General features: G+C 35.3%; 2 protein-coding genes across 10 annotated transcripts; both read right to left on the bottom strand.

Moving 5' to 3' along the window:
• Nucleotides 1-2,135: 2,135 nt before the first annotated feature.
• LOC137729353 (protein yippee-like At5g53940) lies at nucleotides 2,136-6,652 on the bottom strand. 9 transcript variants are annotated; one of them, XM_088678681.1, is made up of 9 exons: nucleotides 6,335-6,582; nucleotides 5,746-5,802; nucleotides 5,379-5,422; nucleotides 4,861-4,969; nucleotides 4,487-4,542; nucleotides 4,332-4,417; nucleotides 3,737-3,818; nucleotides 2,755-2,864; nucleotides 2,136-2,485 (listed from the first exon to the last, which is right to left on the bottom strand). In XM_088678681.1, exons 1-6 carry the CDS (start codon nucleotides 6,428-6,430, stop codon nucleotides 4,336-4,338), a joined length of 444 nt encoding a protein of 147 aa, XP_088534807.1. In that variant the 5' UTR covers nucleotides 6,431-6,582; the 3' UTR covers nucleotides 2,136-2,485; nucleotides 2,755-2,864; nucleotides 3,737-3,818; nucleotides 4,332-4,335. The 9 variants fall into 9 exon arrangements, with proteins under 9 accessions (XP_088534807.1, XP_088534809.1, XP_068324384.2 ...); XM_088678683.1 differs by having other exon boundaries at nucleotides 4,332-4,414; XM_068468283.2 differs by having other exon boundaries at nucleotides 3,737-4,414; nucleotides 6,335-6,619.
• A 6,974-nt stretch (nucleotides 6,653-13,626) lies between these two features.
• On the bottom strand, nucleotides 13,627-14,889 carry LOC137729295 (ethylene-responsive transcription factor 4-like). The gene has a single exon (XM_068468187.2). The coding sequence runs from the start codon at nucleotides 14,771-14,773 to the stop codon at nucleotides 13,952-13,954; it is 822 nt and encodes a 273-aa protein (XP_068324288.2). The 5' UTR covers nucleotides 14,774-14,889; the 3' UTR covers nucleotides 13,627-13,951.
• Between the last annotated feature and the right edge of the window lie 129 nt (nucleotides 14,890-15,018).

Genomic DNA, 15,018 nt, shown 5'->3' with positions numbered 1-15,018 from the left:
AAATTGAGTAATGCTTTTAGAGAAATTTTTAAATGTGCCCGACACAAACGATGCATTTTTACATGCTATAGCTTTGGCAGATCGTTTAGCCCCGTTCATCTTCAGCGTAAGAGCACTCGATCAGTGAGTTATTACACACTCTTTTAAGATGGTTGCTTCTAAGCAAACCTTCTAGCTGTCTCTGCCGTCCTAACTCTTTTATCATTGAGAGGTCATTTAGGGGCCTTAGTTGGTGATCCACACTGTTTTTCTCTCGACAATAGGGGGTTTTCCACTTCAGTATAATGTTTACAGAGTAGATTGCAGTGAACATAGGTCATTTAGGGGCCTGAGTTGGTGATCCAGGCTGTTTTTCTCTTGATAATAGGGGGTTTTTCACTTCAGTATAATGTTTACGGAGTAGATTGTAGTGAACATAAATAACGCCTTACATGTAGAAAGTCAAGCATTATGGCACGTCGATGCATCATTCTATGTGACTCATGTGCTAATGATAAGAAATGACATGATGATGATGATGATGATGATGCAGCAAGGAGGTTTTTGTCATTTTGATAGTGAGGGTGGTGACGTGGCAAAATTAGCAAATCGCATCATGATGGACTAGTGAGGGAGGGAGTGGCGGAGGGAGGGAGGGGCTGCCGAGTAAAAAGATGGTTGTGTTTGGCATGTCGTTTTCTACTTCCTTTTTTAATAAGCTCCGAATCCATTTCAAAATTGTCAATAAAAGTATTACATAAATAGACCAAAGATTGACAACTCACAAAAATTGAAACAAAAAATAAGTGAAAAAATAAATGGAAATAAAGAGGGGCTTAGGTTAGAACAACAAAACGTATCTAGATAATTAGCAAACTTGGTTAAAGCACATTTAAGTTTGGATTTTTTTTTTCTGTAATTTAAATAAATTTAATGTAATTTTCCTCAAGTATTAGAACTGGAAACAAAAAAACTATACATAGAAGTAAAACACTTCTATGACATGAATACATCGCTATGGTAAATTCACATGGCAACAGTTTATATATTATTATGTAAAATAACATGTGAAATGTTAAGAAAACTCATTTAAAATTAGAACTCTTAATAGATTTTATGTCACTTTATATTTTAAAATATTTTTTTTATAATATTAATATAAAAATTAGCGTTGAATTGATTTGACACAGAATCGATGTGTGGTGCATCACGCCAAACTTTATTATTGACACAAAACATTGACGATGGGAGTCTTGCTTTCAAAGAAGTTGTAGAAGGAAAATGAACTGAGAGTCCGTGTGTGGGCAGAGAGTTGCAGAGTGGGTCATGGCCGTGCATTTCTTATATGAGATTATATTCAAACTACTAAATTACTTCTTTTACATATTTTTAATTTTTTAATGTTTTTCTATCAAGTGTTAATAGTACGTAGAAAATATTAAAATATTAAAAAGATGCGAGAGAAATAATTTAGAATGTGAATATAATCTCTCTTCCTATAATATAACACCACAACAATTCCACGATGGTGACATTTTATTTTTTTGTTTCTTTCTTTTTCATTACCCGCTTATTCTGTGGTCCCCAACCCTCGGTCCAAGACTCGGTCAGACAAAACTCAGGGAGAGTAAAAGCAAAGCTAAATACTTTTGGCGACTATTCGGATGAGGATGACTTATATGAAATAAGTTTATTATTACGTAGTATTTTTTTTAATAATACTTTGGCATGTGTGTATTTTTCTTAAATGAAAAGGCCTCATGACGGTAAACTCGTTATTTAAGTTGTTCACAACAGGTGGGGTTCTCTTCTCACTAATCTCACTAGTCATAAATCCAAGTTTACTCAAAATAATTTAATGCTCAAAATCGTTCATTCTACAGATCATTATTCATGCATTATTCGCAAAATTTCACCCAATGTTCATCTGTTTCTTGAAGAAAGATTGTTAAACAATGAAACGATTATTGATTTGAGTAAAAATTTTATGCAATGAACATTGAATAATGACATAAAATGTTGTGTTTGACGATGCAAAACATGGTAACATAGATGTAAACGAGTGGTTAGCGCCCTATAACTTACTAATCAATTAGCGCTCGAATGATGTTTAGAATGGAGTGGATAATCAGACCACGTGACCGTTAGACCGCACACACAAAACAACACTTTGTATTTTGGTCATACCATCCCATTTTTATGCATGTGTACACAGGCGTCCAGATTACAGAATTCCTTCCGACATTGACAAAAGCTTCGAGTGCTACAAAAGCATTCCATGTTTCTAGTAGGAGAGCTCTAACTTTTCAAGTGCCACAAAAGCTTTACGGAAAATTGCATCTTCGATCCTGATGCTACAAAAGGCTGTCATTTGTAGGGTATTTCCGTTCATACATAGATTAACTGCAAGTGCTTAACTTTGCTAGGGATTTCCTGCGTCACTTGAACGAAGACGAGCCCCCAAGTTGAATTCCTCAGCTACATCCTCCACATACTTGCATCTGTTCTAGAGACAATAAACCGTAAACAGACACAAAAGTACACGTTAGTGAGAACCTTTCAAGCACAATTTTTCCTTCCTCGTATTGTTGGCTTTCGTCGTGAGCAATTACCTAATAAAATTCACCATCTGCACAACAGGGTGTTTTGTTCAAGAAAACATGTTCATTTGTGTGTTTGTTTTTATCTTTTGTTTACGAGTGACACTCTAGTCCTCTTACTCATCCTAAACTAGGAGGCAGAAAACAAGGAAGCAGAGAGACGAAGAAAGCATACATATTTCCAGTCAAGACTCTGTCTGCAGCAGCAACAAAAGATATCCTCTACAGTATACAGACCAGAGATCGTTAGCATCTCTTCCTCAGGACCGAGGCGTTATGTTCACCCTGTATACAAATTTCAGAGGACAGACAAGAAGAATGAGAACGAAAGAAATGTCCATTAACATTTGCTCAAGGTCCATGGAAGATAATATAGCATCTTAATTTTTTAGGATAAGAAGAGCAAATGCGATTGAATCAAATTTTATATTCTGGTGACCAGAAATGAAATAGCAAGATAGAGTCAAATCGTTAAACACAAAAAATTGAGTCTCTGCATGCAGAAATGAAATAGCAAGGATGAAAATAAACACCTCAAAATATTGAGAATAAGCTACTCAACATAGAAACAATAAAATAAAACTTTATAGTTTGGCCAAAAGTTCAGATTTCCTCACAAAATACGAAATCTAACTTAATATTTCCTCAATTACTTCAAGCATAAACAAGTAATTAAATATCTATGTGTATATATTCCTACCGTATTCATGGCACTAAGTGGTTTTGTCCTCTCAAAGAACCAACAATTGACCTAGCTCTTACTTATAGCCATTACAATCTTGTTGAATGCTGCGATGCATTTCAAACAACTACTGAATATGTGGTACCGTCGCATACACAATCTAGTCCTTCCAAAACCCCAACTCAGGAAATCCCAATCCACTTATGCTCATATCAACCATTCCCAACCAGCCAATTCCCACTAAATACCAAAAATACAATTTCTAAAACCCTTTTTCTAAAATCAATACAAACTAACAAACCCATTTCAAATTCTCCCGAAGGAAACAAGTTTTCAATCTTTTGTTCCCATCATATCACCAATTAAGCCTATATAACTTGTAGTTATGCTTATATCATTCTAAAAGTCTCACAATAAAAATATAAAAAGATGCAAACTTGAGAGAGAGAGAGAGAGAGAGAGAGAGAGAGAGTACCCGAGAGAGGACATCATTGGCAAAGGCAAGAGTGCTGTCACAGAATCTGCATCTATAAGTTCTGCCATCCATTCTTTATTTTCTGGGATAAGATGTAGCTTTTCCTTGTCATGTGAAAGAAGAATATACAATAGCAAAATAACCGCGTTCTTCATGTAAGGTGATGTTGCCGGCTTTGGGTCTCTCTTTCCCTCCCTCTCTCTCAAGCCAACCAATATTTGAAAACTAATATTATTTATTTATATACAAAACCTTGATTAGAATGTTAATAATAAAAAATTCACAAGCAATCAGTATCAAGCCTAGTGAGTGACAACCCTTGGCCCTTAGATTTTTTTCAATAGGTGATCCTTGATCACAATTCTCAAACCAGCCAGGAAAGACAAATTTATAACATACCATCACGTATTGGATTGATGGATTAGGGTTGGTAATTAAGACATTTAGTTGAAAAAATAAAAACCTCAAAGTGTAATACAGAATTCATTCGAGGATGCACATAAAAAGATCAAGAAAAACTCTTGAAATTGTCTGTAATAATAAACAAGATAAACTGTATAGCATCCAGCTCTTATTATTTGTATAAGTGCTTAACTTTGCTAGGGACTCTCTGCATCACTTGAACCAAGACGAGCGTCCAAGTTGAATAACTCAGCTACATCCTGCACTATCCTCCATCTGCTATTGAGACGGGCACATTTAGTTCAATAGAAACCATCAATAGAGACAAAAGTAAAAGATAGCTAGTACCTTTCAAGCACAAACTTTCCTTCCTTGTATTTTTGGGTTTGGTCGTGTGCAATTACCTAATAAAATTCACCATCAGTATTACATAAGATTGTTTTGTGTTCAAAATAAAGGTGGTATTCAGTCCACAAACAGCACTTTACTAACATTGATCAAATACCGCATGTAAACTTTGCCACAAATAATCTTACTAGTTCAAAGGTAGAGTGGTCCAGGTCTAAAAGTAAATTGATAGCAGAGACATAAGAGTGCATTTCAAGTACTTGATTTAAAAAAATATAGGCTAGCTAAACGTGACACTGTCTAGTCCTGCTACTACCTACTCGTGCTAACAACAAAGCGGAAAACATTCAAGCAGAAAGATGAAGAAAGCATACATATTTCCAGCCAAGAATCTGCCCGCAGCAGCAACAAAATATATCTTCTACAGTATGCAAACCAGAGAGCATTAGCCTCTCTTCCTCAGGACCAAGCGTTATGTTCACCCTGGATAAGGTTTTCATAGGTCAGATGAGAAGAATGAGGATGAAGGAAAAGCCAATCAACATTTACTCATGGCACTTGAAGTTGAAGATAATATAACATCATTATTTTTATTAGAACAAATGCGGCAGCATCAAATTTATATTATTGTGACCAAAAGGTTGAGAATGGCTAGTATGCACAGTGGTATCCTCCAACTACTGCTTAACATATGATGAATTTTAACAATCAGCAAACTTACAATTTAGAGAGTAAGCGATTCCTATAAAGAAATTGACGCAATATGGCCATTCAAGAATGAATTAGTTCACTAAAGGATATTTGTTCATTGTCTGGCAATATGTCGGCCAGAAAATGACATGTAAATATGGAAGGCAACTAAAAGCAAAGGCTATAATAGCAAAGAACTTACACATTGCTGAACAGATATGCCCTTCTTCGACCGCAGTTGAAATTCTAATCAAATTACAACAAACTAAAGTCAAATTGTTAAACACTAAAGCATATTACATTGGCTCTCTGCACACATAATGAAAAAGCAACAATGAAACTAAAAGTACCAAAATATTGAGAATAAGCTCCATGATATATAAGTAACAGAATAAAAATTGAACACAGTTCTATGTATTCTTCGAAAAGGAAAACATTACTTAAGATCCATATCTAATGTATCACTTGTCACTCTTCACAACAACAAAAGTTAATAGTTCGGCCACAGTCCAGTGGCGAAATGTTTAGTTTCTCCATGTATCTATGTGTGTATACATTCTAGTCCTTACCATGGCACTAAGTGGTTTTCTCCCCCAACTTGACCGGGATTTTTCAGCTTTTACAATCTGTAATATGCAAAAAATCTCAAATCTCTAAAATAATTATTATATGCAAATCAATCTCAAATCTCACAAAAACGATATTATACTTACTCCTGACTGAGTTTATTAATTTGGCTAGGTTTTCTTCGGGTTTTTTGGCCTCAGTTCAGTGCGGTTTCTCAGTTCTTCGGTTTTTTTGCCCACCCCTACCGCACCCAATCTAGTCCTTTTACATGTGTCTTTTCTCAGGTCACGAAGCTTCTTCACCAAGAAACACCCCATATTCTCTGAAAAAAGGCCTTAATCCCAATTTCCCAACCCAGAAAAACAATGCTACATAGAATCTAGTCCATGCAGGACCTGAAAACTCAATTTCTAAAACCCTTTTTCTAAAATCAATACAAACCCATTTCAAATTCCATCAAAAGGAAACAAATTTTCAATCTTTTCCTCCATTCTATCACAAATGAATCCTATTTTACTTGTAATCATGCTTATAGCAATCTACAGACCTCATAATATATAAAAAGATGCAAACTTTAGAGAGAGAGAGTACCCGAGAGAGGACATCACCGGCAAGGGCAAGCGCGCTGTCACAGAATCTACATCTGTAAGTTCTGCCATCCAATTCAATCAGAAAAATCCTCCCCATTTGAAATTTTGATCTAATTCTAACATAAACCCTAACCCTATCACTCTAACAGTGTCTCCCAAATTATTCACTAACAATTATTTTAACAATTTCATCCGCAATTTTGTTAATTTACTCAAACAAATCAGATCCCAATTCGAATTTCGCAAACTGGGAGTGTTCCCGTTTCAAACAAGTGGCGGCGAATCCGGTGCGTACAATTTTCCAATCTTTTTCTTTCCCTCGGATTTGGATCCGGATCGAAAGGATCTGAGCCCGCGGATCAAATGATCCGGACTGTCCAAATTTGATCTAATGGTTAGAATTATTATAACTTTAAATAGACCTCCTATATATAGCCGTTGAATCAAATTTCGACGATCCTGATTATTTGATCCGCAGACTCAAGATCAAGTGAATCCGGAGAGGATCCAAAGTGCTTTCCCTCCTCCTGTTTCAAACATGTGGTGGCGTGTTCATTGCATATACAATCAGGCGACGTGCCGTTCTTTGGTAGATGACACGCCGTTCCTCACGAATTTTTTTTTTTTGTGTGCGGCACACATGACTCGGCACAACTTCGTAATTATAATCTGTTGATTTTTTTTCGTTGAAATTCACAATTAATTATATAATTATACTTATTTAATCGAATCGTGCGTCTTTCACATTAAAAAAATCTCTCGTTCTGCACCATATCACCTCTTCTCAAACTTTTTTTTCCTTAATTAAAATCAACTCGTTACAAATTGTGTTGTTTGGATTTTTAAAAAATAAAGCAAATTATGTTGTTTGGTAACAATCATCTCACTATGATGGATGACTTAGAAAAGATATGATCCTTTTTATTTTTTATTTTACCAAATGTGATGATATTTCCACAATAAAGAAAATGGCAAGTCACTTTTACGTATCGGGATAAATTGAATTTATCCGTTTACAAACATCTCCAAATGAGATGTCAAATTCTAAGTGAAAATATCACTGTGTATAATTTGACATAAAAAATTTATTCTAACCGAAGCATTATTTGTTAACTGAATATTAAGCTTTTGGGATCAGAAATCAAATTTAAGGTGAAATTTTTTAAAAATTAATTTTAATGCAAATGTGAACAAGTAAAATAACAAGATGGAAGGTCGCCTTCTGTTACAAATTGGTGCATTGGGACCATCAAACTAATGGCATAATTACAATTTTGAGACTACCTTCATACCACTATATTTTTGTGAACATATTCCTTTTTTATTTAGTAGTTTCTAGATAAAGTTTCTCAATCAAATTTCAATAAACATTAGGCATCCATCTAATCTTTGTTCATAGAGTTGAATGTGAATCCTCTTTGGATTTTAGTGCTCAGTGTCTAAAGATCAAAAAATTTGAATTTTTAATTTATGTAAAAGAAAGATCGAAACTTCTTATTTATGTGAAATGACTAACAAAATAAGTTAATAAGAATCGTCGAATTTAATTTGAGATATCCGAATGGTTTAATCTTTACGTGCAGACAGTAAAATCCGAATAAGATCTCTATCACATAGTTCCGCGGTCAGAAAATAAAACATTGAGAAAGTCGTATTACATAACGTGTCCACCAAGTTGGTGCATGACATCTGTCTCTACACTCTCTCTCTCTCTCTAGCCGCTAGAAGTAGAGTACTAAATACACAAGCCTATGGATGCCATCTCTCACACACCTAACCAGATTTGATTTGCTAAATATTATTATTATTATTATTATTATTTATATGGTTTGTTTGTGGTCAAATTATGTCTCCCACCAGATTTTTTTTTTTTTATTTTTTTTTTTAATGACAAGAATTAGTCCATGTGATTGTAACAGCTAAGTGTCGCGACTCCATAGCTTCATCTACTGATTTTTATTATAATTTTATAATAACAGTCTTGTAAATCACAATCAAATAGTCGAACTTTCCGCAGCTTATTTTTCATTTTGTAGTTTAACGTTAGTTTTTCGTGTTAATATTATAAAATATTATGTCAAAAGTATAAAACGATAAAGAATACAGATAATTTCATTTTTATGAGAGTCTCTTCAGTATTTTCCGAATAGATATAGCCTATATTCCTTCCAATATGGGTCGCATGGTACTATTATTACTACTATTGCTCAACAATTGGATACTACAAAGAATGTTAGGGATTTGATTTAGGGATTTGATTACAACCATTATATATGATATTATGAAAGTATTTTGTTTTTTTTTTTATTTTTTATTTTGTAATGCAATTTGCAATTTGCATTATTCAAATAAACTAAAATCAAAATGTTATTTGTAAACTAATTGAGAATCGACATTTATCATTTAGAAATCACTACTTTTAATGCAGTTGGCTATCAAATTCTTAAAATACAAAATTATAGTAACATAATACGTAGCTCAACTCATTATAAATTTAAATTTAGTGACATAGAACCTGTGTAGTCATTGAACTTCACATGTGCGTTGATCTAATTATGAATCTATGATATATCATTATAAAAGTTGAGGTTTCACTTGAAATCAATTTACATCAGGAGAAGTTTCTCAACTCCTTGAAAGTTTGCATAGTACTCCGATGATGAACATTTCTTTACACCTTCACACATTAATACACACACGCACACGCACACACACACACTAGCATATGGGCTCAGAAAAAAGTGTGTGAGAAATTTTTTTATTTTTGTTTTTGAAATAAAAGGAGAGAGGAAGAGAGTGATAGAGAATGTGGGAGTGAGAAATTTTTTTTTTTATTTTTTATTTTTTAATTTTTAATTTAAAAATTATAGATATATTAGGATTACATGTAGGTAAGACTTTGAAAAAAAACAGCAAAATTTGGTTGTGTGAAATTACATTTCTGCCCCATATTTCTTATTTATGTTATGTTTTAATTAGAGGGTTAAACTGGTAATTTCATAGGCTTTTGGTTGACAATAAGTGTTTTATTAATTGGTAGATATATATATATATATATATATATATGTATGTATGTATGTATGTATGTGTGTGTGTGTATTTATCATGCGTACATATTCGACGGTTGAATGCACTCAGATATTCAAAAAAAAATTGACAAGTGAATATGTGTGTGTGTGTGTCATGCGTACATATTCAACGGTTGAATATGCACTCAGATATTCAAAAAAAAAAAAAATGACAAGTGAATATGATTCACTTCAACGACAGTGCGTTCATACAATTAATTAATGTACGTAAAAGGACTTCAAATAGTCGCATTAGTTGCTAAACAAATTATTGACAACGAAGTCTAAACCCTAAACTCCCAAAAATAGTTATCCAAATCAATAACCATTCAACAATATTAAAGCTATTATACGAATGACATTGACAATGTCAATAACGTGTTGTGTGGCAAATGCATACTTAAAATAGAAGGTAGACTTCAATTCAAAATCCAGCTAATAAGTTCATCTTCAATCGAAAGGGTAAACATAGTTCCATCTAAAATTATAGCCCTGTAAAAAATTATTTTTAAATGAACAATATCAAATCATACTTATATACCATCTCTAACCTAAGGGGCTAAACATAGCCCCCTCAATAATATATTAGTTTTAAAGTTTATAATTTAAATTTATTAGTTAATTTAATTAAACTACCGTTGAATGTTTTTAAATATAGCCGTTAAATTTGAATCAATTATTTAAAGAGTTGAGCGCAAAAAAGGTCAATAGGAGGGCTACATTTGGCCAAATAATGACTTGGTGGGCTCCATAGAATTATAGCCCAGTCATTGGTTGAAGATAATTTTTTAGACAAACCAGGCCTTTTTTTGGCTTTTGGACCTTTAGCTAAGTTGCAGTCAAGGAGGAAAGATTTTTTAGCCTGTATGAAACATAAGATGGTACATTACGTGTCACTATATAAGTGATGAGATATTTATATTAAAAAAATTAAAACTTGAAAAATAAAACTATCATCCACTCATAAAAAAACACGTAATAAACCACTCGTATTTTAAACACAATAAAAAGGAGGACCTTGAGGTTAATAATGGATAATTTTTGTGGGAAATGGAGAAAAGGGGTTCCAGTTTCACAAGTAGGGTTGGGCCCCAATAGGCATACGCAAGAGTGCGGGAAAGAGTCTTGTTTGATTCTCCAAACACCAAAGCGTACGTACCAACGCAACTCTCATGTGCATGTGCAGTCACCTTATTCTTCCGTGTGACGCAAAATATTTTACCGTGTTCGATGGCTTTAATCTTGTTCAAAATTTTTAATTACAACGACTAGTGTATTACAGGATGATATTTACTTAATAAATCAAACGGTGCAAGAGAGATTCCGTCAAGCCATGTAATAAATCAGTCATAAGTCATAATTAAGTGTTCAAACTTGAAAAACCCTTGCTCATAACTTACATTTTTTACTTAACTTGCCTTTTCATTGTAAAATTTCATGTCAAAATGCACTCCGAAATTATCCGAGCTTGTTGCCAAATTTTTCTACGTGATAGAAATTAAAACAAGTGGTATCACTACTTTAGGTAATATTATTTTCTTTTTGTCGAAATGTGGAATTTATTAAATTCTAATTGATAAGTTTATATCTTCAACAGAAGTATCGGAAAAAAAAATCACACCAAACCCCATTCTTCGATTAATCTTGCCAGTTCAGTCCTTGGCATCCGACTCTATAACCGGCCTTGTAAAACCTTAATAAACATTTCGGACCATAATTCAAGTAAGACACCAATATTATGTCACCGTATTTCAAGCACACCGAAAACTTTATTTGAGATTGAGAAGAGATAAGAGAGTGAGAGGGGAGTTGTCATCACAGAGGCAACAAAGTCCACCATGGCGAAAAAGGCGGCAGCAGCAGCCCACACCTTTATCCTTTTATTTTATTTATTTAATGCCATGACGGTTGCTTTTATTTTCTTTAATTTTTTATTTATTTTCATTTTTGTCGTTTTCATTTCTCCATGAGGCAAAACGTGGCGCATCGCGAGACGTTGCAGTCTCTCTCTTTGTTGGCGGGACAAAACCGCGGGTCCCACACGCGGTAAACAGCTTTGAACTAAAACACGCCAACACGCCGACCCGCCGGACTAACTGTCTGTCCCTTCCCGACACGTCACCCCATCTCTCGGCTTCTCAGCGCCGTACTCCATTACTTTCTCGTATATATATTTTTTTATATTTTATTTTATTTTATTTAATATTTAATATTTCCTTAATTCTTGTTCCTCCTACGTTGCTACCATTAATTATCGTAAATCTTAATCCATTTGAATTAAAAATCATTTGTGCCATGATCTTATTGATTAATTTAAATACACGCATGCGAAATTAATCCAGAATTATCTCAATAATCTAACACTCCAACATGCACATATCTCTAAATCCGTGCATTGAACCACCCTAATCTACCCTAATCTATAGCTTGTGTATTTTAATACATTTCAAAACAATGTTTAATGTTGGATAAGATAAATATTTAGGTCGGCTGGTCATGTCTTTCTCAATGAGATATGTCATTACATTTTAGTACATAACTAACTATTTATAGATACCGAATTTAAGATTTTTTACTCATTAAAAAAAATACAACTAGATTATGTATCACAACGTCAAAACATCACTCCCTTTTAAGATTGAGAATACAATATTTTGTTATTATTAGTCCATGCCATTGGACAGAAATACAAAATATTAGTAACAATTTCAGGCATAGTTTAACAAGATCAAACATTCTGAACACAAAATGACTATAACTTCTCTATGGCATCAATCATAATCTTAGTAAGTTAAATTTTTTAACTTTATTGTCATACACTTAATACGTACAAACGTGAAGTGAAGCTTTGTGGGCAATGACAGCAGCAATGACAGCACATGGGCAATTTGGTGTAGGATTACAATGAAATCACAACCGTTTAGGGTGCATAAGATTTGATCTTCAATTTAACATAGTTTTAACGTATGAATCGAGCAAACGTATAAAACAAGAAGATATAGATTAATAGAGTTGTGGGAAAGAAAAAAAAAATATTTTAAACAAAATTAACTTTTTTATATAGAATTTTGACCGAGAATGGTTTGAAGCATTGACCGATTATTTTTTGTCGATTATCTTTTCGTAATTTGGAAGCCAATGGAATCAAGAAACAGAATGGAGGGGTGCACAAAATATTCTTCAGCAAAAAGGGCGGTGGGCTCCATTAAAAGCGGCAGCCGCGCTTTCCCACTTTCACCCGCAGCGCCCGCCACCACGTGGGCCCGCCTTTGTCTGTTTCCTCCCACCTGTTTCGCGTTGCTAATTATTTATTTTTCGGCAAAAAAAAAAAAAATTAAATAGGTACGTGAGATCGGACGGCCGTATGTCACGTGCAATCCCGACTCGAATCTCGAGAGCTTACCCGGTCAACGTGGAATTAACTTTCGGTCCGAAGTACCCTCCAAAACCGGCTGCCACCCTTTACGCGCCCAACCTCTAACCATCCCTTAGGCGCCTAATCATTTATTTTCTCTTTAATCCGAATATTTCTCAAAATATTCAGAAGGAAGGGGACAAAAGCGTAATTATAGAGAGTTAAAACGACTCGGTTTTCACTCGTTTGAGTGCAGTAAGGGCCGACGTCGCTTGGGACAGACCCTGCCACGCGGCAGCCAGTTAGGACACATATGGTAAAGAAAATTTTCATTGAGACAGAATACGGATGGTACATTACGTATTTTTATATAAGTGGTGAAAAATCTTAATATAAGTAATTCACTTTTTAACACACACACATCCCACACATGTCAACAAATTTTGTGCTACTTTTTTCCTATTTTATAGAGAACTTTAATGAAAAATTCTTAGTACTGTTTACTTTAACGAAAAATCATATTTTTACACTAAAATATCAATCATGATACTATTCATTTTATCATTTATTTTGCCGTCTTTAAATCTCAAAATTTTCAAAATTTTTCCATAGTTTTCCTTACATTATTCTTGAACAATAAAAAAAACGGTTGAAAACAAAAATCTTCACAGATCTTAAAAGTACGCATGATAAAAGTAACAAACCTTCCGATCGGGCAAGGGGACAAGATTGATCCGAAAACCAAAAAATACAAGATTTATCGAGAAAAGATCGAAAGCGTTTACATCTAACATCGGAAAAACGATCAAGAGCGTTACATCGCTGGATCATAATATTGTAGTCAAAGGACAACGGAAACAATTTTAATGATTAAACTAAATAAAAAGAAATGATCAGTTTGCTGAAACGGGGAGATTACAACTGAAAATTGACATTGAAAAAACAAGGGGTGTCTAATTCCGAACAACAGATTGAAACACGGTGGAGTTTCGCTGCTGCAAAAAAAAAGGATGATGATCCGATCAGCTACGTATTCACATGGAGCTTCTTTAATTGGTTGCTCTCAGCGTTTTTTTTTTCTTTTTCTATCTTAGAAATTCGTAAATTATAAAACTAAAATTAGAAAGAAAAAAAACTGAAATTGAAGATTTCCTATTAACTCAGCCGGCCGCCGGGCTCTTCTCCAAAAACAAAATCAGGCGAGTTCCGGTGGAGGAGGGAGGTTGAGATCGAACCCTCCGCCTCCGCCGCCGCCGCGAGGCAGATCGTTCTGGTTCAGATCGACCACCGAGGACGAGTCCGAGTCGCTGTGGGCCCCACCGGCAAAACTACCACCACCGGCGGCTTGGAAATCATGCTGGTGGAAGTTGTGGTGATCGAATCTCAGCCGTTGATGAATTTGGTGGTTCTTCAACATGCCGGCTCTGAACACCGAGTCGAAATAGAGCATGTGATTCGCGGCTGCCGCGGAGGAAGCCGGGACTCGGATGACAGGTCCGATTCCCGGAACCTGGTGCTGGAAGGGGAACCTCATCGGCGCGGGGCCGAATCCTCCGGAGCTAACACCGTAAGCGAGATTTAGATCAAACGGCGAGGAATCGACCATCAGAGCCGGCGGCTCACGGCTGGAGGACTCCACCGTGCTGCTCTGGCTCGGGCTTTGATTGTTGCTTCCGCCACTAATTTTATTATTAATATTTATATTATCATTATTATTATTATTATTATTATTATTATTATTTTTTATAATATTCAGGCTAACATTTTCCGAAAGGAGAGGGAAGTTTGTCTTGGCCTTGGCACCGCGGAAATCTCTGGCGGCGTTGTCGTAGGCCCGGGCGGCTTCCTCCGCCGTGTCGAAGGTTCCGAGCCAGACCCGGCTCTTCTTGCCGGGATCTCTGATCTCGGCGGCGTACCTTCCCCACGGCCTCTTCCTCACGCCTCTAAAATGCACCTCCTTCACGTTTCCGTTACCGTTCACCCTAACGGCGGTCGCCGTCTTCTCTCTCGGCGCCATAACTGAACGGTGGCGATTTTTGTTTGTAGTGTTTGGGTGGTCAGAGTGTCTGGTTGCAGTGAAAATATGTGAGAAAATATGGGTGTGGAGATGGCAATGGAGGAGTATGGGAGGGCAGGCTGTGGTTATATATAGAGGGGATGAGCGAGCAAATGAAGAGAGAGGCGCACAGTCAACAAGCGATTTGACTGAGATGGGGTTAGGGGCGGCTCTCCAGTGGTGGCAATTTAGTAATTGTACAATTT

The sequence above is a fragment of the Pyrus communis genome, chromosome 10 (genome assembly GCF_041283825.1).
Source record: "Pyrus communis isolate YQ-2024b chromosome 10, ASM4128382v1, whole genome shotgun sequence".
NCBI classification, from domain to species: domain Eukaryota; kingdom Viridiplantae; phylum Streptophyta; class Magnoliopsida; order Rosales; family Rosaceae; genus Pyrus; species Pyrus communis.
Note: the sequence above shows the minus strand (reverse complement) of the source record. Positions and strands in the feature narration are given on the sequence as shown.